The sequence below is a fragment of the Amphiura filiformis genome, chromosome 13 (genome assembly GCF_039555335.1).
Source record: "Amphiura filiformis chromosome 13, Afil_fr2py, whole genome shotgun sequence".
NCBI lineage: Eukaryota > Metazoa > Echinodermata > Ophiuroidea > Amphilepidida > Amphiuridae > Amphiura > Amphiura filiformis.
In genome coordinates, this window is record NC_092640.1 from 3,094,632 (window position 1) to 3,118,827 (window position 24,196).

General features: G+C 36.1%; 1 protein-coding gene across 1 annotated transcript in view; it reads right to left on the bottom strand.

The window, feature by feature from the left end:
* Window positions 1–17,742, bottom strand: part of LOC140167893 (nucleolar complex protein 2 homolog) — a 30,892-nt gene extending 13,150 nt beyond the window's left edge. Inside the window, exons 1-7 of the mRNA XM_072191180.1 lie at window positions 17,632–17,742; window positions 8,596–9,249; window positions 7,121–7,349; window positions 6,409–6,528; window positions 5,058–5,181; window positions 3,616–3,703; window positions 528–606 (exon numbers count right to left, since the gene is read on the bottom strand). Of these exons, the coding sequence (XP_072047281.1) occupies window positions 528–606; window positions 3,616–3,703; window positions 5,058–5,181; window positions 6,409–6,528; window positions 7,121–7,349; window positions 8,596–9,249; window positions 17,632–17,657 (1,320 nt within the window). The 5' untranslated portion in view covers window positions 17,658–17,742. The remainder of the gene's footprint in view (window positions 1–527; window positions 607–3,615; window positions 3,704–5,057; window positions 5,182–6,408; window positions 6,529–7,120; window positions 7,350–8,595; window positions 9,250–17,631) is intronic.
* Window positions 17,743–24,196: the final 6,454 nt, after the last annotated feature.

Genomic DNA, 24,196 nt, shown 5'->3' on the forward strand with positions numbered 1-24,196 from the left:
AGCAGTTAATTTCAATGCATTGAATTGGAATTGAATCAAAATGATTTAAACCAGAAAAGAATTGAATTGAAATTGCATCAAAATGATTTTATTAAATAAGAATTGAATCTTAATTGAATTGAAATTCATTTTCTGATTCAAAGTAACACTACTGTGGACCTCTCTGCAATGGTGGACCATGCTTGGTTTCAGGGGTCTACAAACGATCACAACTGCAAGTAAAATTCATTTGCGAGATACTTCCTCTGTTGGGAAAAACACTCAAAATAAGCCAGTAAGCAAGCATGTTTAACCCCCCTGAGCACTACCTGCAGATCTAACATTGCCTCTGATTGGTCAATTACATGATATCTTCACTTTAATCACCAATCAGAATGGAGCTTTGCAAATAATTCACCTCAATTTTTTGTGTGGTGAAATTATTCTAACAATGTTGCTGATTGGGCCAATTGATAATGAAAACTTCTTTTTGGCCAATCGGCAGGTAGTTCTCATGGGGTTAATAGGACAGCACCATCAGTACATACCTGTATAAGTTGCAAGAGATATTCTCTGACATCATTGTGTACATTCTTCCATCCTTTAGAACTTGATGGTAATGACAGCCTAAAATACAGGCATAATTCAACAGAAGAGAAGTTACTTAAAGCCTTAATGTATGATTTCAATTTTGTTATTCTTTATTCAAAATGTTGAAATAATGTTAGTAATAACTACCGGGAAGGGTTGCTGTCCATTTTAAGTTGAAATAACAAGGTGAAGTGAAAGAAACCCCACTGGTTATTTTGGCCATTTAACATACAGTTCTATGGGAGGACATATTATCATAATAATACACACACACACCCCCACCCCACACCTGACACACCGCGAAGCACCCACATCCACACGCCATCGACTTCAAACATATCCCCATGTCCCAAATACCTCACTCTGCTGTAACTCCTATTCTACCATATAATAACTCGTCATTAAAAAACTCAAAAAAAATATTCAGAAAAGCCGCTATCTCATTGTTCATTGGCCCGCAGTATGCGCTCGCCCGGGGCACTCAACTTAAGAATTGATGGGTATGTGCCTACAAGCGTCGCGAAGTAGGGGCATATCAGTACAAAACGTTGGGTTTTTGTATTTTTTTTAAAGGGGTCATTATGTACAATCAAAATGAAAAAGGGGTCATGGGTATAATATTTTGAAAACTGAAGGGGCATGGTCATCGGGTATAGTCGACTTCAAAAGAGGGGCATATATTGACAGGCACATACCGTCACTTCTAAAGTTGATGGCCCCGGGGTGCTTGCATTATATTTTGTTCAGGGCTCGGCTTTTAAAACTCCCGCACATCACAATAAGGCTATTGAAAAGTGTATAGAATAGCTAATAGACTGGTCGGAGCGACAATATAGTAAACACATCGAGTTAATAACGCAAGTGACAGAAGTCGTAAATTATGTAGTGTTTCATTGAACTTCTACCAGCAAAATATGGAATAATACTAACACAAGACACCAATCGAGATGATGATAGCAACCATAGTAGAAGGCTTGTATTTGACCTTCTTATGAATCCAATTTCGTGGCGAGAAGTTGAAAAGGTAATGTATATTTCAAGGAATTTGGGTTCAAAAATTCTGTATCAGCTCGTATCATCAATTCAGTAAATATGGCGTATAGAAGCACAATAAACTGAACTATTTAAACGCAAAGGACACATTGAATACATAAAAATTTGTGTTTCCTTGCTGCCAGAATTTATGAATTTTGATTGGCAAAATAGCGAAAGGAAATAGACTTTTCCAACCATGTAAAACTACACTAGGTTGTTGACATGGTCGACATACATTAAGGCATATGTACGTTCCTAAAGTAGGAGGTAAGTACTATAATTCTTTGTTTAAAGTGCTCAACATACCAGCAAAAAGTCATGGGGTCATCAGAGTACAGGGACTTTGTGAAATAGTGGGTACAAAAAAAAGTGCATGAGCCGATATGCAACATCTAATATAAAGACGATTTACATAATTTCCCATGACCTTACAGAAGTGATCATGCTCAAATATGAAAATATAGAGTTTGGTCTTTGATATGCACCATCAATTGTGTACTTGTGATCAATATTGCTAGGCAAACAATCACAGCAAACATGCCAAAATCCTCCCATTTCTCCTCAATTTAAAAATAAATTTCCCCATCCCTTAAAAGGCACAGAATGAAACAACAGATATGGAGTATAGACAAGTAATATGAGTTAATAATTTGTGTGTATTGTATACCTTGGCTGCCTGCATTAGTACCCAGGTTTAAGCACTGTTTACTAGTGGGAGCTGTTTCAAATCCCATGCCAGCACACCCCCACTTGCCGTACTAATGCTACCGAGGATCTGAAAAATTACGAAAGTCCAAATGTCCTCGATGTGTCGTCATGTCAAGCCCTCAAAAAATCGGTTAAACCGAACAAGTGTCAAACTTAAGCTATATATGGGGCAGGTATAAGACCTCATTTTTCGCTGTTTAATTAGGTTTCCGTAGCGAGGACGCGTATTTAGGTCCTCGTTATGTTAGGAAGTAATGCAAGGCAAACCCACCCCGGGATGTGTGTCAATCAGCATTTGTGTTTATTTGTTGCCTTGTTTAATTGTAACACTTTGGGTTGGTTAACTGTTCTTTATTGGTCATATGCATTTTCCAGCTCACATTTAGTGCCGATTGTAACATTTTTGTATAGCATCCATCCATTGCTTTGTCAATTTTCTTGGTGATGGTCCAGGTTTCACAACCACACAGTAGGATGCTTTCAACAGTGGCTTGGAACAGGTGCATTTTGAGTTGTGTTGGTAAGGAAGATTCCAAATATTATTGAGCTTATGAGTGGATATTCATACGTAGTGGTAGTCATGTGATTGACAGAATGACGTCATAGGATGTTACGATGTAGCGCCGCCCCCCCCTGGGCATCAGCAGGTTATCCCAAATAGGATCTATTTCAAGTCCTTGATCACGATTTAGTCTTGGTTTTTGAGTCCTTATGTGGATGGCTTGACGTCATTAGTGAGGAATATCCCCATTGTAGATGACAGCATCACCATCTGCTGAAGACGCTAGTCGGACTAGTGAAAACATTCCAGGTGAGCGAAAATTAGTGTAGTGTTGAAGTTAAAACTTTAATTCATTATTGAGCTTGTTACAACCTTTCAAAGCCATTGCCTTTCTTACTTTGATGTCTTGCTCAGTACTCCTGACCCACGACCACAAGTACTTGATGTCTTTAACTTCTTACAGTAAGCTGCCATCCTCGGTTTGGATTTCAACCTATGTTGGATGGTTGTACACCATGAATTGTGCTTTCTTCACATTCATGTGTAAAGCCAAGCAAAGTGCAGCATTTTCTACGTTTTTGAGCAATTCCTGTGCTTGGCTGGCAGTATCAGATAGTAGCGCAATGTTGTCTGCAAAGTCAAGATCAGTTATGTTGATCTACTTTCTAGTAACACTGTTCAGGAACTGTAAATGTCCAGTGTGTCTTCGGTGTTACACACAGATTTCTCTTGTGTGTGTCCTTCTTCAAACATGCACACAAACACCCCAACAAACACACCACCAATTATTCAATTCTTACCTTTTAGTTGTATTAGCATCCATCTTCAATAAATTCTGCAGCATTGGATGCACACCTTTCAGGCACAGACTTATGATAGCATTAAATACTGAAAAAAGAGAAAAAGATAGAACTAATCAAACAGGCAAATGACACATGAATTGATCATTGTAACCCTCTTACCACACCAAGTTTCATTCTTATAGCCCTACCAGGTCCTGAGAAATAGCTTGGACATACTGATAGACAAATAAGTGATTACCAGGTCTCGTAATGCGAAACAAAGAGAAAGATTATTATACAGTATACAAATAAAACATGTTTTGAGGGGAGGTATTCAAAACTACTGGTCCCTCGGTGTTGGATAATAATAATATTTATTTCAATTGTCATAAATTACAAACATGAAAAAAAATTACAAACATGAAAAAAAACCACTAAAAGCAATTTAAATGACAATCCAGGAAAGAAGAAATAGACTAAACAGTCCAAACACAATGTGTTCTTCTTTCCTGATTATAAGTACATATAAAAATAATAATAAATTCAAGATACATGTACACATTAAAATAAAAAACATTTTAAGAAAAAAAAAAGAGTGAACACTCTAAGACATAACATATGCACATAGGATGTATCAACAGAGCACAAGATAGGCCGCGGCAGCAAAATAAATTAATACACATGTGAACAATGTTACTACCTTAGAGTGGGCCTACATGTAACTCAAATTATACAACTATTGGAACTATGTAAGTTTCCAAAACATTTTTAGATATACATGCATATGAAAAACATAATTACATCATAAAATGTTCTTTACACATTGCCTTAAACAAGTTAAGGGAGGGCGAGAGCGGACATCAGTGGGAAGTTCATTCCACAAACGTGGAAAGGAAACAAAAACAGAATTGAAAAAGGCATTGGTATGAGAACTACAGTGGAGATATCTAAGCTCTTTAACCTTAGAAGGCTTGAAAAATTGGCAAAAGGAAGAAGAAGGACCAATTCCATTAATCAATTTAAAGCAGAAGATCAACCTTAACAAATCAAATAAGTCGCATGTTTTAAGTAATCCAAATTCGTCTAATCTAGACTCATATGAAAGATCAGAAGGACACCTCTTCCTATACATCAAGACTTTAGAATGATTTGATTACTTAGGAAGTAGTCAAATCATCCAACACCGAGGGACCAGTAGTTTTGAATACCTCCCCGAAATGGAACATGTTGCATTTGTTTTACTAAACCTCATAAATATTTTCACTATCACAGGTAAACAAAGTCAAAATACATCGGTACAGGTCAGCCTGCCGGCCAACATGGTAAATAAGTTTAATATTTTGTTTACCTTGTTTTATTGGAGGATTTCTGTTCAATGAATTTAGATTTATGTTATTCTAATTTTTAGCACACCATCAATAACATTTTGTTTCATCAAATGGAATAGCCCTTTTCCTTACCATTACTTCCTTGTACAACATATTTCATTTCTATTTCATCCTGTTCTTCCTCCTCATCTGGCATCCCATAGACGGCAGCTTTGAAGGCTTCTACTAGCTCACGCAATGCCTGCACACTGTTGTCCTGTGGAGTGCAAAAGAATGCAATACATGGTGATGTCAGATAATACGTTCAACATTCGTTTGGAGTAACCTTTGTTCTAATCTTGTACAGGTATTATTATCAATTCATAACCTCCGCGTATCACACCACATGTGCATCCCAATGAAATTGTTTGTTAGATGATACGCACACCGACGCAGTACAATGACTTCCGCATGCGCGCATCTGTTGCGCCGGAACACTTCACACACACATATACCATATTTCACATGGCGTGATTGTGCAATGCTGTAATTGTTAAGTCCGTTTTAGCCTGTTTGACTTTTTGAAGGGTGAAATATAAGTTGTTTATTTCAATAAATTTCAGAGAATAAAATCTTGAGATTTGGTTGAGTGATGAGTTAAAAATGACTGTAGTGTTATGAATTCGGTTAATAACTTTGCATCATTTATATGTCAGGCATTGTGAAAAATATAAACATTTTGCTTTGGACCTCGGAACATTCATCGATTCCAAAGAAAAAAAAGGGCATTTTGAGAGGCTCAGTGTGTTAAAAGTAAGGCAGATACAGTGTTTTTGATGGCAGAATCTGAACATTATATTTAGGTTAAAGTTACCCAGAATAGTAATTTGTAGTTTGATACCCCCTTTTGTTACAAAGTTACGAGGACATAAACACGCAACTTTTCAGCGGTGTGACGCACCAGAGCAAAAGAGGGGGGGCTGGCAAAATTTCGAGAGGCTGTAGCGAAAAAACGACATAGACTATGAAGTTGCCGTTTTCGGTGCAATCATTGTGACCAAAATGAAACACTTTGATGAAGTAACATCAAATTCTGAATGGGTTACCTGCCAACTTGCCAGAAATTTGGGTGAGTTGGCATGAAATGACTCTAATGCGCAGTTATTTGGGTGAGTTGGCATGAAATGGGTGTATTTTGGATTATTGCATTTGAATGATTATTTGGGTGAGTTGGCATGAAATGACTCTAATGCGCAGTTATTAACCTATAATAATTTGAGGCTGTCTTTACAACTGGACATACGGCAAGTGCCTGTAGCGTTACAGCTTGCCCAAGGTGTTTACAGCTGGTAAACACCTTTTGCCAACTGACAAACCATGTGTGTATGTATAGATGTCAAAGACTGAAAGTATGGACCAGTGGCTGATTTTTCACTTATGCAGCCAATGAATGATTGGTCCCATCATGGCCGGAAAAAAGGCAGGACTGTACTTATCTCCTTACCTCTAGCTGATCTCCCCATTTATCCACCATTGCTATGGTAACTGCAATCCCCTTGCTCTTTGACCTCTTACTACCGTCTTCTTCCTCTTCACTGCTTCCATCTTCCTTATCACTAGCTTCCTGTAATAACAAACAATCAATATTTTGGATTGTTGCATTTGAATGATTAAATCACTGAGTCCTATAATACTGAAGTATGGATAGAAATCTCATCAGATGAAGACAGCCTAACCCAACTTCAAGAGTGGCATTTCCATTTCACTTCTACTGTACACAAAGTACAAATGGAATTGTGAGTATATATCAATACTGAGTCTTTGACATTGATCTCGTCAATCTGTTTAGAAACAAATTTAGAATGTGTTTGTGGCCCCTGAACATTTATTACACTGTAATTTCAGTGACTCAAGACAAGCGGTACAGTATTTATGATAAGAAAAGAGGTACCGCTAGCTAATGTACCTCATTTCTTAACATATATAATGAACCACTTGTCTTGAATCATGAAATTTCAGTGAAGTAATTGGATTCCTTGCCCTATAATATACATAACTTTTGTTACCAGTGTGTAGTTAATTTGTGAGAAAAATGCAAAATTAATCACAAAATTTATCAGGGGGTGTCAGTACCACCTTAATGGTACACCTAAATCTAAATGTAAGACAGATAAAGACATGAATAAATTGGACCACGCCCTTTTAAATAAACTCACCTCTAATTCTGCAGGAAGTTCATGTACTGCTCCTTCTTCATCACTATCATCCTCATCAAATTCAGCTTCCTCATCCTCCTCCTCCTCCTCATCATCATCACTTGCATCTGAATCCTCAAAGTTGAGCAGCTCTTGGTCATTTTCCTGCAAGAATTGGTAGAAGTCTGGATCCTTCTCTTTCAGACTGTCTATGGATTGCTTGTGTTTATCAATTGCGGTCAGCTTTTTCCTGCAGAGGAGGGAAAATGGAGACATTTTTGTTCACTATTACATTTCCATGGTGTAGGAGCAGGAACATACATGTATGTCCATTAGCTGCCATGTGTATTTTATTTATGGTATGCATGTGATCATAATGCTCTGCACCATCTCTATATCACCGGCCACGCAAGGTCCAAAATTTGTATTAGGGCACAAAGTCCTATCTGCAATAGCTGACAGGTGTCACATTGTTAGGGCTGTCGTCGACAAGGCCTTTGTCAACAATGTTGTCGGCAAGGTACATTTTCCTGACAGTCGACAATACTAGTCAAATTGTCGACAAGGAAAAAAATGTTTACCAGGCATGTAGCAGTATGCTCGAGCATGGCAGCATCACACAGTGATTGCAATGGCTAAGCTGCAAAAGTTTAATAAGAGAAGTTTGAGAACAAAAATGGAATACTACACCATTTCCCCAACCGTCTTTTCCAAACTGCCCTTATTCGAGAGCGCATTTTATGTTTTAATGAGCAAGCATGCGTATTCAATGGCAATCCCTACTTTTTCGGAGTTTTTTCATACGGTAGGCCTACTTTGTGACTATCACAGTGTTTTGGCGGTCGGGACCATTGGTCAATTTGGTTGATCTGATTTGTTGTCTTTGTCGACAACGTGTCGACGTCGGGATTGACTTTTTCCCGACATGTCGCCAAGCCAAAAGCTTGCCAACGACAGTCCTACACATTTTTAGATGTGTGCAATGTAGAATAATGCAAATATGATCTGAATGGCAGCTATTCCAGATAGGGCCTTGAAATGTAAAACTGCATTTTCAAGACAATTCATTTAGACAACCAAGGCAATCAATGTGTCCAAGATTATACAAACTGAAGAGGTGCCACAGAAGAGTGGTTTACTAAAAGTCACTTAAAGTTCACTTTCATTCTAAATCAAACCAAGCATCACTCATGATTATTGTACTTAATTATTGACTCCAGGGTTGTTGTCAGCCCAAGATGAGTCCCGGCTAATTTATTATCTAGAAACACTTGTCTGGGACACATGTTAGTACGCCACCTACAGATGAAACTGTGTTAATTACAAAACAATCAACAATGACTGCCATAAATGACTGAGTGAATATTTGAAGTCAGTGTTAAAGTCAAACTGTCACAACTATTTCTCTGTGATTTAATTTCTGACTGATTTTTGGTAAAAATAAAAAGAAAGCTTATTGAAAAATTTGAACATACATTTGGACAGTTGGTACATACCCTGTTTTACTATCTTTCTCTGCTGAATCCTCCATATCACTACTTGGCTTTGCCTCATCACTGACAGTGTTCTTCTTACCATCCTTTTTAAGCATCTTTGTCTTCTTTGTGCTGACAACTCCTTGTGTTGGCTTCAATTTATCTGCTTTGACTGATTCCTTAGTTCTTGATTTGTCTGACATTGTCTTCTTGGCTATTGCAGTATTCTCAGTGTCTTCATCTTCTTCACTGCCACTGTCTTCCTCAAAACTGTCATCATCATCGTCATCTTCCTCAAAACTGTCATCGTCATCATCACTGTCCTCTTCAAAACTGTCGTCTTCCTCCTGATCTTCAGTTCTAGCTAGTTTTCCGTTTGTTTTCTTGCTTGCTTTCTCACTTGTCTTTTTATCCGATTCGTCTTCCTCATCATCACTTTCATCATCTTCATCAAAATCATCATCATCATCATCACTCTCCTGAATTTCCTTCAGTTTTCCTTTCTCTGACTTTTTCATTTGTGTTTTCTCATCTTGCATAACTTTCATATCAGAGCTTGACTCGTCACTAGATCCCTGGTCATTGTCACTTGATCCCTGGTCATCATCGTTGTCACTATCATCAGAACCAAAATCTTCAGCCATGAAATCATCTATGTCCATGTCTGCCAACTTTCTGTGAAGAGAAATGCGCATAAATAATAAGGGTCAAACTTTTGCGCAATCATGTTTTTTTGACATCTATTTTTTGCATTTTTTGATGTCCATTGCACTATATTCAAATTAATCTTAATTTTGTAGACAAGTTATCAAACACCTAATTTATCATGCATCTGGTTGAAACCAAAGAATTTTACAATAATTCATGGATAATCATCTTCAAGATACTGCTGTTGACATTTAAAGCGCTGAACGGTCTGGCTCCTGCTTATCTCACTGAGCTTCTAACAACTTACTCTCCTGGTCACCGTGGACTCAGATCAAGTACGCAGAATCTTCTGCAACCACCAACTAAGAACTGGTCTACGGTATCATATGGCTCAAGAGCATTCTGCCACGCTGCTCCTTCACTGTGGAACAATCTTCCCGACCATATCAAGAAATCTAACTCTGTTGACTCATTCAAACGTGTCCTCAAAACTCATCTCTTCAAACTCAATAATCACGGCTGGGAAATCTAATCATCTTTTGTTCGTGTATTTCTGACTTTCTCGTTTGGGACTTATGATGTTTTGCTTGAATGTTGTTTTATAATATGCTGTAGTTTAAGATATATAGTTGGTATTTATTGCTGTCTACAGATCTCCATGAACCTGCCTTTTTGGTTTTGGGCTCTCGTTTATGTGTTCTTTGGAGGTTTGTAGACTTTTGTAGTACCTATTTTGTGCAATTTTGTTATTGGTTTTGATGCCTACATGTATGCTTAATTATGTTGGTGCTATATTTTGTTGTAGTTTAAGATATTTTGTTGTCGTCTACAGATCTCCATCAACCAGCTCTCCGGTTGCTCGTAGATGTTTTACATTTTGTTGTTGTTTTGTAAAGCGCTTTGAGGTCTTCGGACTGAAAGCGCTATATAAGCGGGTTTTTATTATTATTATTATTAAATTATAATGTCAGTATGTTGAAGGATAGGACCTAAGACATGAAGGCAGGTTTACTGGCATACCTACAACATGTACATTGTTGTACTACAACTAGTGAACTGAATCATACTGGATCTATTATTTTGCTAATTAATTTACCTTTCTCGATTATTAACTTTTGGTGATGAATTGTTTCAAAACATTAATTATCGACAGCAACTGATGTTTTAAAAATGTATTTTTGGCATTTAAAATATTTTAATTGTCTTCTCACTTCTTCAATCCCTATCGCCGTGATAAGTATAAATGGTCATGTTTTTTGAGGTGGGACCCAATTGTCAAAAATCAACTCCTTTTTTGTATTTCTGATTATATTTCAAAAAGTTTTCACCCAAACTAGTAAAAGTATACATTTTTAGAAAGCATATATTGTCATGATTGCAAATCTGTAAAGTTTGAATGGATATACAGGGTGTACCAAAAAATATACAGGGTGATTCCATAGTAAAATACCGAAAAAATTAAATTTCTTTACCGCCCCAATATTTCTACATAGTATATTAAATTGGAAAATTAACTTGATATTTGGAATGTACACAGTTAGTCCTTTCATTAAATGTGGTCATGTGTCTTATGGTGGGACCACAAAATACCTGGTGGCGTTACATTTTTCTCTCCCCTTTCTGATTTAACTTGTTGTCACAAAGTTATTCTTTGTCCAATTGCATCAAGTTTGGGCTCATTATACAGCTTGATTATTCTAATTTTCAAATATGTTTCACAAGTTGGAATTCAAGTTCGTTTAATAAGAAAAAAATATTAAAATGTTAACGAAGGTAAACCTGGTGGATAAGTGGTAGAGGATAAGTGGTAGAGGAGTATGTACAATCTCTATGGCAAATGCTTTGAAGACATGAAATCTTTTTAAATTTTAATTAAATATCATTGTCAAATTGTGTGCTATACATGCAAATCATACCTGAAATGAAAGCTTGTTTATTCATTATTCATATTCAGCTATTAATTTCATCTAATCGTGTTTACAAGTATTCACTGAGAACTGCAAGTCACAAGAACCACAATTTTTACTATTCACTTACACACAAATGCCAAAATTTTCAGTCACAACATGCGTTTTGGCTTTCAATTGTTGTATCTTGAGAATTATACACCCTAAGATAGGAAAATTATACATTTTTGGAAAGCTTTTTACCCCAGGAATCTAAATATGCAGTTAAAATAAATGTAGGATACACTCTAAAGAAAATATTTTCAAAAATGTAATCAACATTTTGTGCATGAAGTTATGTATATTTTCGCACCCTGTATCACCACTTTGGTCAGTCATAACATAGCAAAAGTATACATTTTATTAAAGCTCATAGTGTTGCCTGTCACAAAATTAGATTTCATTTGAGGTATTCCATATCAGTAGCAAATGCAGTAAATAATCAATTTACTAGTAAAATGTAATTTCTCATGATATCACCCTATATATTTTCTTACGCACCCTGTATACCAACTTCAAATTTGCATAGTTGGATTCCCTTGAACATAAGCTTTCCAAAAATGTATAGTTTTGCTGGTGTGAGATGTTTAGTTTTAGTCATGTATCAATTTTAGTGAAAAGGAAGACAAATGATCAAAATCAGTGCTTGAAACACAAATGTGCCCCACCATAAGACACATGACCCTGTATAGTTTGCACTATATTTGTTAAGCCCATTGTGTTATACAGGGTGTGAAAAAAAGTTGTAAATTAATTTTTTTAATTTATGTAAAATTTCCCTAAGTGCCATTAAATTTGGAAGATATATTCAAAATAGTTTACAGAATTGCTATAATATCAAATTTAAATATCCAATTCCTATATAGGGTGTTCCAAAAATCAATATTCAGTGAATAATTAGTAACAAAGGTACATGTACAATACATGTACAATTAGCCTACATCAATAAACTATTTAACAATAACCAGAGATCAATATGTCATCAGATTAAATCCTTTGACTGTAATAATCTCCTTTTAGTATGGGGGTCACACATTAGCTCATTAGGTGTCTGCATACGACCCATAAATGAACAATGGCATGTTTTGAGCATAAAAAAATATCAAATTGTTTTCTTCATAGAGACCTAAACATTTTCAAATATTTATTTAGTATATGTGTAGTTACAAAAAAAATATTTTTAGGTCTATTGACCTTTTGAATTTTACACGGCAGCTCTGTGAAAGCACCAGATTATTTATCAGCAAAGACCAGTGTCTGGATCCGCAGAAGAAATTAAGAAATTGCCTTTAGAAAGTGAGTTTTTTCGACCCGGTGCCAACGATGTAGTGAATTTTAAAGTTACTTTTTCTGAACCAGGAGAAATGTATCTTTATTTTGGCACAACTTGTTTTTTTCACGATAAATTTGAAAATTTGATGTTTTTTTGCCCGAAACGTGTGTATTTTCCCATAGGAAACGCTGTCCAAGGGTGAAATTTTGATATGATGACTGTAGATGATGAGTTACCCTACTGTGTGCCACATGTGCAATCAAATTGAGACTCCTTTTTCCTGAATCTCCACAAAAATATCTTTCTTTTGACGTAAACAAGAAATTTCTAGGATGTTGGGTTAAAAATGGCAATATATTGAAACATTTGTTTTTTAGCCATTTTCCTGTGTATTTTCCCATAGAAATTGTTGACCTTACTTGTGAAGTTTTCATATTTTTCCATTTCTGGAGTGTAGTTATCAACATATTATGACCAACTTGTTGTTTTTATCTACTGCAGTGGTCCAACTTGAAGTCCTAGAGTTGTTTTACCTTGAATATGGATGTACAAAGTTGATATTTTTATTTCGAGGGTGTCCGTAACTTGCTGTTTCATTCTGTAGCACTTTTTTACATTGAGCGGCAATTTCCTTGATTTTCTAGATTTTTCCCACTTTGGAGGCAATTTCTCACAATATTTTGATGCACATGAAGCTTTTGTTGTTGTTTTTGTGTTTCAGCCCAAGGGTTAGAGTTGGCTTAGTGTAAATGCAGCCATTCACAATTCATATTTTTAATCTGAGATTGTCGTAAATCTGCAATTTTATTCTGCAAGGGGTTAAAATGAGAGTGCGACGATCCTTGATTTTGGTGTTTTAGTCCATATTTGGAGTAATCTTTTTCAAAAACTGAAGCAAATGATGTACCTCTTGACATATCTATGTTGAAAGACTCAGTTATACAGCAACTTTAAGTGAAAATCGGACATAGGAAGCATATAATTTTGATTTTTTAGTCTTCAAACATGCCATATTGTCGAAAACATGCGTTTTTATCAAAATCATGCTGAAAAACAGCCATTTTTGAACTTTTAAATTGGCGTAACTTCAAAACGCTTTATCCAATTTGAACCATTTAAATTGCTATCTTCATCATTTTGCAAGATGCTTCTGAAAAACTTAATGCCACACATTTATATTGTAGATAAAAGAATGATGTGACCCCCTACTTTTAGAAGATTTATTTCATATTTCAAAGATAAAACAATATTGAAATTTATTTCATATGCATGCATGCATGCAAAATTACAGCCCATTGTATTGTATGACCCACATTCCACTGCATTAATTAAAAGCTTGTTAAATCCTTAATTACTAAGTTCATTAAGATTAACTAGGCAATTATAGTTATAGAAAAAAAAAGATTAACATTATGCAAAATGCATTTTTACTTCTACTAGGCAACAAAGTGCATAAATTTTATTAATGTACACCAACTTCCCATTGGAATTACACAGAGCTCCTCCGCTCCGGCTCCTCCACTTCCGGCACCACCCCTGACTAATTAACTTAATTAAGCTGTTGTAATTAATTAATACATTTGTTTAATTGTATTTGTTATTAATTCATTAGATTAATAATTTATCTTCAAAATAAGACCAAAACCATTTGTTCATGATGAATTTTAGCAAAAATATGGTCATTTTCACAGTAAAGGGTGTAACTTTTGATTTTTACGGTCAAAATTTCAAACCACTTAAATATGTTTCTGTTTACTGTAATCATGCATAGAAGCAACGTAAATTCCAGTAAAATAATGTTTCAAGGCTTAAACCTTTTGACTTCTGATAAAAAATTTGACATTTCCATAACATTTTGGTTAAAATCTAAGAAAAATGTATTTTACATAAGCTCAGAAAATTATGACATGAAAGCTGGAATACATGTGAAATCTCATTCCAAAGTAAGTCAACAGATATAAGTTAAATTTTATACCATGTTTTGCTATGTTTGTAATTGCAATTTTGAAAATTTTTAACATCAAGGGTCATTTGCAATGGAAATTTCCCAACCTTAAACATATTTTTTAAGTTTTAATTGGGTTCCTAAAATAATTTGAATGTCTAACTTCATGTACAAATACTACTTGATGAAAGGAACCTCCCAGCCAAGTTTCACAGAAATTGGAGTTATTTTCTAGAATTGGCAATTCAAGCGATCTGTGTTTGGCTAACTACTACAAGTTGACATGAAAAAATAGGTAAAAAATATCACAATTACCAATTTTCATGCATTGCTTCTAAGTATTGAATTTCAGTTGTGACATAACTTAAATTATCACAGCAAGTCATTTTTATTGTTTCGGAGGCTTCATGTTAACAATGGGTAAACATTACAGAAGTAGTTTTTTTGAAAACAGCACTGTTGGGATCATCTAAGCTGTTATTTTCTTGTGTGTATTGAATCAATGATTCTATGCGGCAGATATTGTAGATTTATAACATGGTAATTTTTTCACCCATTTGTTAAGTATGGTGTTATTTGCATGTGAAGCCTCCAAACGGACTTTCTTGGGTATCAGTATATTTTTCAAACATTAACCATAATATCAATTTTTTTAAATTTATGACATTCTGCACATATCATGTAACAATTACAATGCAGATATCAATATGGAACACACCAATTTAGATATGCATAGATGATAATTAAGCTAACTGTTGTTTCGGAGGCTTCATTTGTTTCGGAGGCTTCAATTGTTAACGGAAAGTTTGTATTGGGTCCCATTTTCAAACGGTGATATATATCTCCATGATTTAAAAACAAGTGACTTGAGGATCTACTTTGCTACATTTTGATAAATAGATTGGATGAGCTCTTTTATTTATATTTGCCCAAGCTTGCTGAACAGTTTGTTTCGAGGCTTCAAAAAGTTAACGGAAAAATGGCTCTTTGAAGTCAAGATTTTATAAAAATTTTAAAAGCTTGCAAATCGACTAATTTTTGTTACCCATTTCAAGTTAAGATATCAACTGTTATGAATCAAGAAGAAGTGAAGAAATAACCAAGAATTATGAACCAAAGCTATACCCACAAAGTTTGTTAACAATTGGTCATGTGTCATATGGTGGGGCACATTTGCGTTACAAGCACTGATTTTGATCATTTGTCCTCCTTTTCACTTAAATTGTTACATCTCTAAAACTATACATCTCACATCAACAAAACTATACATTTTTGGAAAGCTTATGTTCCAAGGAATCCAACTAGGCAAAAATGAAGTTGGTATACAGGGTGCGTAAGAAAATATATAGGGTGATATCATGAAAATAAATTATTTTACTAGTAAATTCATAATTTATTGCATTTGCTACTGATATGGAATACCTCAAATGTAATATAATTTTGTTGCAGGCAACACTATGAGCTTAAATAAAATGTATACTTTTGCCATGTTATGATTGACCAAAGTGGTGATACAGGGTGTGAAAATGTACTTAACTTCACGCACAAAATGTTGATTACATTTTTGAAGATATTTTCTTTAGAGTGTATCCTACATTTATTTTAACTGCATATTTGGATTCCTGGGGTAAAAAGCTTTCCAAAAATGTATACTTTTCCTATCTTAGGGTGTATAATTCTCAAGATACAACAATTGAAAGCCAAAACGCATGTCGTGACTGAAAATATTGGCATTTGTGTGTAAGTGAATAGGAAAGAATTGAGGTTCTTGTGACTTGCGGTTCTCAGTGAATACTTTAAAACACGATTAGATAAAATTAATAGCTGAATATGAATAATGAATGATCAAGCTTTCATTTGAAGTATGATTTGCAAGTATAGCACACAATTTGGCAATGATATAATTTAAAATTCAAAAGGATGCCATGTCTCCCATAGAGAATGCACATACTCCACTACCGCTTATCCACTACCGCTTATCCACCAGGTTTATCTTCGTTAACATTTTGGTATTTTTCACTAATTAAACAAATTGGCATTCCAAATTGAGAAACATATTTGAAAATTAGAATAATTAGGCTGTATAATGAGCCCAAACTTGATGCAATTGGACCAAGAATAGCCCTGTGACAACAAGTTAAATCTGAAAGAGGAGAGAAAAATGTAACGTCACCAGGTATTTTGGGGTCCCACCATAAGACACGTGACCAATTGTTAACGGAAAATGAAGCCTCCGAAACGACAAATCTCTAAGTCCGGTTCTCAAAAATACAGGGCTGTTCACAATTAAATCTAATGTGGCAGTGTTTACTGAACATATGACCGTACTTTCAGGATAAGAAAAATTATCCATGAACTAACTGAAGAAAACACAGGGTTTTACAAAAATGTTACTGTTTTTTTATAGTTTTTCAAAATGGCAATATTAGGTACATTTAAGCCTGCTAAAACTGAACGCAGTAACTCCCGAAGATGATTATGCTACCCAAGGTAGCTGCTAACTAGATGACTTATGTGGCCAAAAATCATGGAATTCTGTGGCTTTATTAGAACACTACGGATCAAAATGTTAAAAATCCAAAGTTACACCCTTTACCGTGAAAATGACCATATAGGAATAAGAAGACAAAATGATCTAGCAAAATGTGACAGCACCACCTTTTTTAGGGTCCCAGTATAAAAAACATGACCAAATGCAAAAGCGACGGGCGATGCATTGATCACAAAATTCTGCGATTGCCCCATTGCTTTCCAATAAACGTTTCATTGCAATTAATTGCTCGGAGATCGAGTATAAATTCAGCTTTAGTCTCCAATATTTTCGCCATTCACCCAGTATGAAAAAAATTGCTATTTATGAAATCATGGCTGCAAAATCTGGGAATTGCTACACAAAACAAATTGCGTAACACTTTTTGAGCAAAAATCCTGAACGGATCAGTGATGAGCAGCGCACTCTGTCCTTATTTACCTCATGGATGGAGACACGGAGACAGACTATAAAGTATATAAAGCAGAATCAGGCCGAACATGTATGTATGTCATGCATGTGCAAGTTGCAGAATTTTGCACCGTAAATCAGTAAGCTTAAATTATGCTACCATCATCAGTGATTACAACTATCAGGGACGCGTCCTTTACTTGACACCTGAATTGGTCGATACAAAATGAAAAATTCTACATCAATATCATCAAATCGTACAACAAATCTCAATTATAACACTTGAATAATGCGATTTACTTACTTCTTCGAAGCAGATTTGGATGCCATGCTGGATTTCTCAACGGCACTATACACAATGTCTACTAGAATGGTAATGAATATTAATGAGGTGATGTCTCCTTACGCAACAGCATGAGAGACTGAAACAGGCTGAAATTAAAGGCCCTTTCAGTGATTTCACAGGAACATTAAAAAAATGGAAATTTGTCAGAGTTGCTTAGAAATAAAGAATAAGTCTACAGAATTTCATTAAACCACTTTTCCCTGAATACATCGACAAATTAGTCAAAAACAGAAGTTTTAGAAAGGTTTTCTACTTCAACTCAGATCGACTCGAGAAAATCGAGATTGTCGTACAGTGCGCCACCAATCGACTGGAAAAACTTCCTAGTCCAGTGTTTCTAACACGGGGAAGTAGAGTCTAAATTAAAACAGACGCTTAATTTTTGTAGTAGAAAACAAAATAAGCAATTAAAGGTCACCGAGGCAAACTAACGGTCAATTCAAATATGATAAACAGTTAAAATTGTGTATTTTGTTTAAAATAGTAGCTACTGATGTAATAAGTAGTAGAAACAATACGCAACGCGTGTTGGTACGGTGGAGAGTGAGCTTCTCGATCTCGAGTCGGACTTTTGTACTGTCAGTATCAAAAGTCCAGAATCATGCAAATGCTTTATTTTGTCTAAAATACACGGCTTTCGACCGAACCACTAGCAGGCTATGTTAGCACATCTATGCCAATTACAAAGGTACCAAAATCTGAATTTTGATGATTTTTACGATCGTCCGGATGAGCAAATCACTGAATGGGCCTTTAAGGGCTGTGCAATATTTATGAGCCCTGGGAGGAGGGTAAAATGGGGGGGGGCAAAGAATTTTTGCAGGCCAAAAGGGGGGGGCAAGCATTTTTTGGCAGGTCGAAAGGGGGGGTCAAGCGATATTTGGCAGGTCGAGGCAATTTTTGGGGGTCGGGCAAGCAATTTTTGGCGCAGATCATTTGGGCACCGTTTCTATATTACGCCCTATAAAAAAGGTGTAGGAAAACATTAAGAACACATTCCAATATGCCACGCTCACATTATCTGATAAGACAATTTAAATTTAAATTTGGGTTCCCATAAATCTTAGTGTGTAAAGGGGGGGAAAGATTTTTGGCACTTCAAAAGGTGGGGGGGGGCAAAGGTTTTTGGCACGCCAAAGGGGGGGCAAAGATTTCTTGGCATGGCCAACGATTTCTTGGCATGGTCTAAGGGGGTGGGGAACCAATTTTTGGCAGACAACTTTGAGAATTCACCACCCCGGGGGTACACATAAATTATTGCACCGCCCCTGTAATGATGAGAAGTATATAAAAGCTGGGTATACAAGTATACATTTTCAGAAAGGAAATGATACAAGAATCCAACTAGCACGACAGATTCCTTCCAAAAATTAAGTTTTTGAGAAAATCTCAACATTTCATTTTATTTTACTGACTTTAGGAAGGTATACAGATTAGGAATAAAAAGTCTTGATTAAATAGGCGTACCCAACATAGGCTCCGAAAGATTTTTAATACTGGGGGGGGCAACATTTTTGGGCCTGCTCCGAGGCGCAAAACGCTGAAGGGGGTGGGTGCGAAGCACGGAAGCTTTTGAAATGTATGCATTTTTACAAGAATTGTACCTTACATTTTGAATTATACTTAAAACTATGAATTTTACCTTAAAATTATGAATTTTATCCTAAAATTATGAATTTTACCTCAGATTATTGGTCCCCTCACCAGGGGGGGGGGCAGGGTGGAGGAAGTCCATGGGCCCTGTGGAAAAACGAAATGAAATAAGCGCTGATAAAGGAGATGCAAAAGGCAGGGCCGGATTTGGCCAGGCCAAAATTTGGAGCACAAGAGGCCAAGTTTTAGTTTATAAATTGGGGGCTATGACAATGGTGGCAGAAGCATTACAAATTAGAGGGAGAGGAGCATATTTTGTTCTGATTTTACTAGAACACTTGCACACGATTGTGTTTTTCAATTTCAGACAATTTTAGCCCAAAATTAAGGTGAATTTTGCTATGCGAAGGGCAATTTTTCAATTTTACCATATTTTGGTCCAAAACATGGTGTTTAATTTCGGGCTAAAAAGGAACATGCACAGGGCAATTTTGGGTGCCCATCTGTCCTAACTCCAAATAGTAAATCCGGCCCTGCTAAAAGGGCCCCCGCACTGTTTCTTGTCCATGGGCCCCCAAAGCTCTTGTTACGCCCCTGGTATGAAAATAGAATAATGCAAGCTAATACAATAATAGTCACTTCTTCAATATCTAAATGTATGAAACGGGTTAACAAATGAATCAACTTGTGGTTTCCAAGGTGTCCTTTATGCATTAAAGTGTAAGGTACCATCGTATTGGTCATACAACCTCAATTTTGACCCTTTTAGCATTAAAATTTAAATGTCATTACAATTTTGCCTATTTGTCCCAGTCAAGAGCTGGTAAGCGGGACGACCTAAAAATTGTATGGACACCTCAGGAAATTTTGCCTGGTATACTAGTATTACAACATTGTATTATGATGTGGGTCTTGCCATATATTTCTTCTGAAATTTGGGTTATGGGAAAAAATTGGGAAACCCTGGGGCCTAAACAGACAAGCAGACACACAGGCATCTTTCAAACAACTGTTTCACATTATAGAGCCAGCTTTATTTTTATATCTTACTTTAATTAACATCAACCTACTTACAAACATAAATAGACAAAGTACAGCATTATATTCCATACATTTGAAGAATAAAAATATTGATAATAAAAACATTTATACCTCTACATTATACCATTTGTTTGAAAATAAGCATTATTTAAAGTTACTGCAGATTTTTCTTAACAATGGTCTATTCCAGTTGAAATGATTACCTGAAAGGGTGACTCCATTTGAAATCTACACTCCCTGTGTGGGAGATTAAGGTCATGTCTTCCATAGGGGTGTATGGATTTCAACTGGAATAGCCCATTTGAAATGATTGTACAATTGACAATTTATTGAACAAATCTTCCCCAATTCAAAATATTTTTCTTCACCGTAATAGTTTACGAATTGCATATTACTTATATAAATTGGACAAATCAATGCAACCATGCTAAGATGTTGATGCGTCTAATTCTTGAGCACAACAGCAACAATGCGAGATGATAACGATAGTGGATATGTCTCGCCTGATGTATGAGGCTGACAAAACTACAATGCTGAAAGCACATTTAAAATAGTCCATTCTGAGTCAATGACTGTGGGTTTAGCTTGCAAGCCCTGAATTTTATAATTGGTTTCTGCATGCCATCTATCGCACGGTAAACAGCAGCAGCCACATTGTCGCAGAACACTTGTCGAAGCGTCAGTATATAGCACATTCTAGTGCGTAATATGCAAATGAGATTGCAGTAGAGTATGTGCAACTATAAAATGGTTAACAATTTTTTTTCAGAAAAAGGGGAGTTTTTGTGATGGTAACTTAGTTTTTGCTAAATAAAATAATATTTAACAGACTACATGTAAGAATGAGGATAAACGATATGAATTTTGTTTTTACTATCCTCTACCGTGTGATAGACGCCAGGCAGGTCCAATATTTTACCGTAGTGAGTGCTGGCATCCACTACTCAAAATATACTCAAGTAATTATCAATCAAAAATTACAAAACAAAATACTTACATGGATAGATGGAAAATTATTTTGTCACAACATACCATATTTTTTGGCTCTGTATTTCAAAATCACACCATGTAAATCAAAATGTGTATGGATCGTGTCCTATACCACCTGACAAGGGCGGTGATTTGTTTCATTCTTGAGCAACAAGTAATTTACAGTTTTTAACTTAATTATTTTTAAGCATTTTTTGGCAGGTCGAAAGGGGGGAGGGTCAAGCGATATTTGGCAGGTCGAGGCAAGCGATTTTTGGCGCAGGTCGAGGCAAGCGATTTTTGGCGCAGATCATTTGGGCACCGTTTCTTTATTACACCCTATAAAAAAGGTGTAGGAAAACATTAAGAATACATTCCAATATGCCACGCTCACATTATATGATAAGACAATTTAAATTTAAATTTGGGTTCCCAAAAATCTTAATGTGTAAAGGGGGGGGGCAAAGATGTTGTGGCACTTCAAAAGGTGGGGGGGCAAAAGGTTTTTGGCACGCCAAAGGGGGGGAAAGATTTCTTGGCACGGGCAACGATTTCTTGGCATGGCCAAAGGGGGGAAGCAATTTTGGCAGACCACTTTGAGAATTCACCACCCCGGGGTACACATAAATTATTGCCCCGCCCCTGTAATGATGAGAAGTATATAAAAGCTGGGTATAAAAGTATACATTTTCAGAAAGGAAATGATACAAGGAATCCAACTAGCATAACAGATTCCAGCAAAAAATTAACAGTTTTTGAGAAAATCTCAACATTTCATTTTATTTTACTGACTTTAGGAAGGTATACAGATTAGGAATAAAAGTCTTGAATAAATAGGCATACCCAACATAGGCTCCGGAAGATTTTTAATACTGGGGGGCCAACATTTTTGGGCCTGCTCCGAGGCGCAAAACGCTGAAGGGGGTGGGTGCGAAGCACGGAAGCTTTTGAAATGCATACATTTTTACATTAAATTGTACCTTACATTTTGAATTATACTTAAAACTATGAATTTTACCTTAAAATTATGAATTTTATCCTAAAATTATGAATTTTACCTCAGATTATTGGCCCCCTCACCAAGGGGGGGGGGGGGGCAGGGTGGAGGAAGTCCATGGGCCCTGTGGAAAAACGAAATGAAATAAGCGCTGATAAAGGAGATGCAAAAGGCAGGGCCGGATTTGGCCAGGCCAAAATTTGGAGCACAAGAGGCCAAGTTTTAGTTTATAAATTGGGGCCTATGACAATGGTGGCAGAAGCATTGCAAATTAGAGGGAGAGGAGCATATTTTGTTCTGATTTTACTACAACACTTGCACACGATTGTGTTTTTCAATTTCAGACAGTTTTAGCCCAAAATTAAGGTGAATTTTGCTATGCGAAGGGCAATTTTTAAATTTTACCATATTTTGGTCCAAAACATGGTGTTTCGGGCTAAAAAGGAACATGCACAGGGCAATTTTGGGTGCCCATCTGTCCCAACTCCAAATAGTAAATCCGGCCCTGCTAAAAGGGCCCCCGCACTGTTTCTTGTCCATGGGCCCCCAAAGCTCTTGTTACGCCCCTGGTATGAAATAAAGAATAATGCAAGCTAATACAATATTAGTTACTTCTTCAATATCTAAATGTATGAAACAGGTTAACAAACACTAATGAATCAACTTTCCATGTGGTTTCCAAGGTGTCCTTTATGCATTAAAGTGTACGGTACCATCATATTGGTCATACAACCTCAATTTTGACCCTTTTAGCATTAAAATTTAAATGTCATTACAATTTTGTCTATTTGTCCCAGTCAAGAGCTGGTAAGCGGGACGACCTAAAAATTGTTTGGACACCTCAGGAAATTTTGCCTGGTATACTAGTATTACAACATTGTATTATGATGTGGGTCTTGCCATATATTTCTTCTGAAATTTGGGTTATGGGAAAAAATTGGGAAACCCTGGGGCCTAAACAGACAAGCAGACACACAGGCATCTTTCAAACAACTGTTTCACATTATAGAGCCAGCTTTATTTTTATATCTTACTTTAATTAACATCAACCTACTTACAAACATAAATAGACAAAGTACAGCATTATATTCCATACATTTGAAGAATAAAAATATTGATAATAAAAACATTTATATCTCTACATTATACCATTTGTTTGAAAATAAGCATTCCTTAAAGTTACTCAACAACGGGCTATTCCAGTTGAAATCCACACACCCCTATGGATGACATGACCTTAATCTTCCACACAGGGAGTGTGAATTCCAAATGGTTACCTGAATGGGTGACTCCATTTGAAATTCACACTCCCTGTGTGGAAGATTAAGGTCATGTCTTCCATAGGGGGGTATGGATTTCAACAGGAATAGCCTATTTGAAATGATTGTACAATTGACAACTAATTGAAAAATCCTCCCCAATTCAAAACATTTTTCTTCACCATAAGTTTACGAATTGCATATTACTTATATAAATTGGACAAATCAATGCAACCATGCTAAGATGTTGATGCGTCTAATTCTTGAGCACAACAGCAACAATGCGAGACGATAACGATAGTGGATGTGTCTCATGTGATGTATGAGGCTGACAAAACCACTAAGCTGAAAGCACATTTAAAATAGTCAATTCTGAGTCAATGACTGTGGGTTTAGCTTGCAAGCGCTGAATTTTATAATTGGTTTCTGCATGCCATCTATCGCACGGTAAACAACAGCAGCCACATTGTCGCAGAACACACTTGTCGAAGCGTCAGTATATAGCACATTCTAGAGCGTAATATGCCAATGAGATTGCAGTAAGTTTTTGTGATGGTAACTTAGTTTTTGCCAAATAAAATAATATTTAACAGACTACATGTAAGAATGAGGATAAACGATATGAATTGATTTTACTATCCTCTACCGTGTGATTGACGCCAGG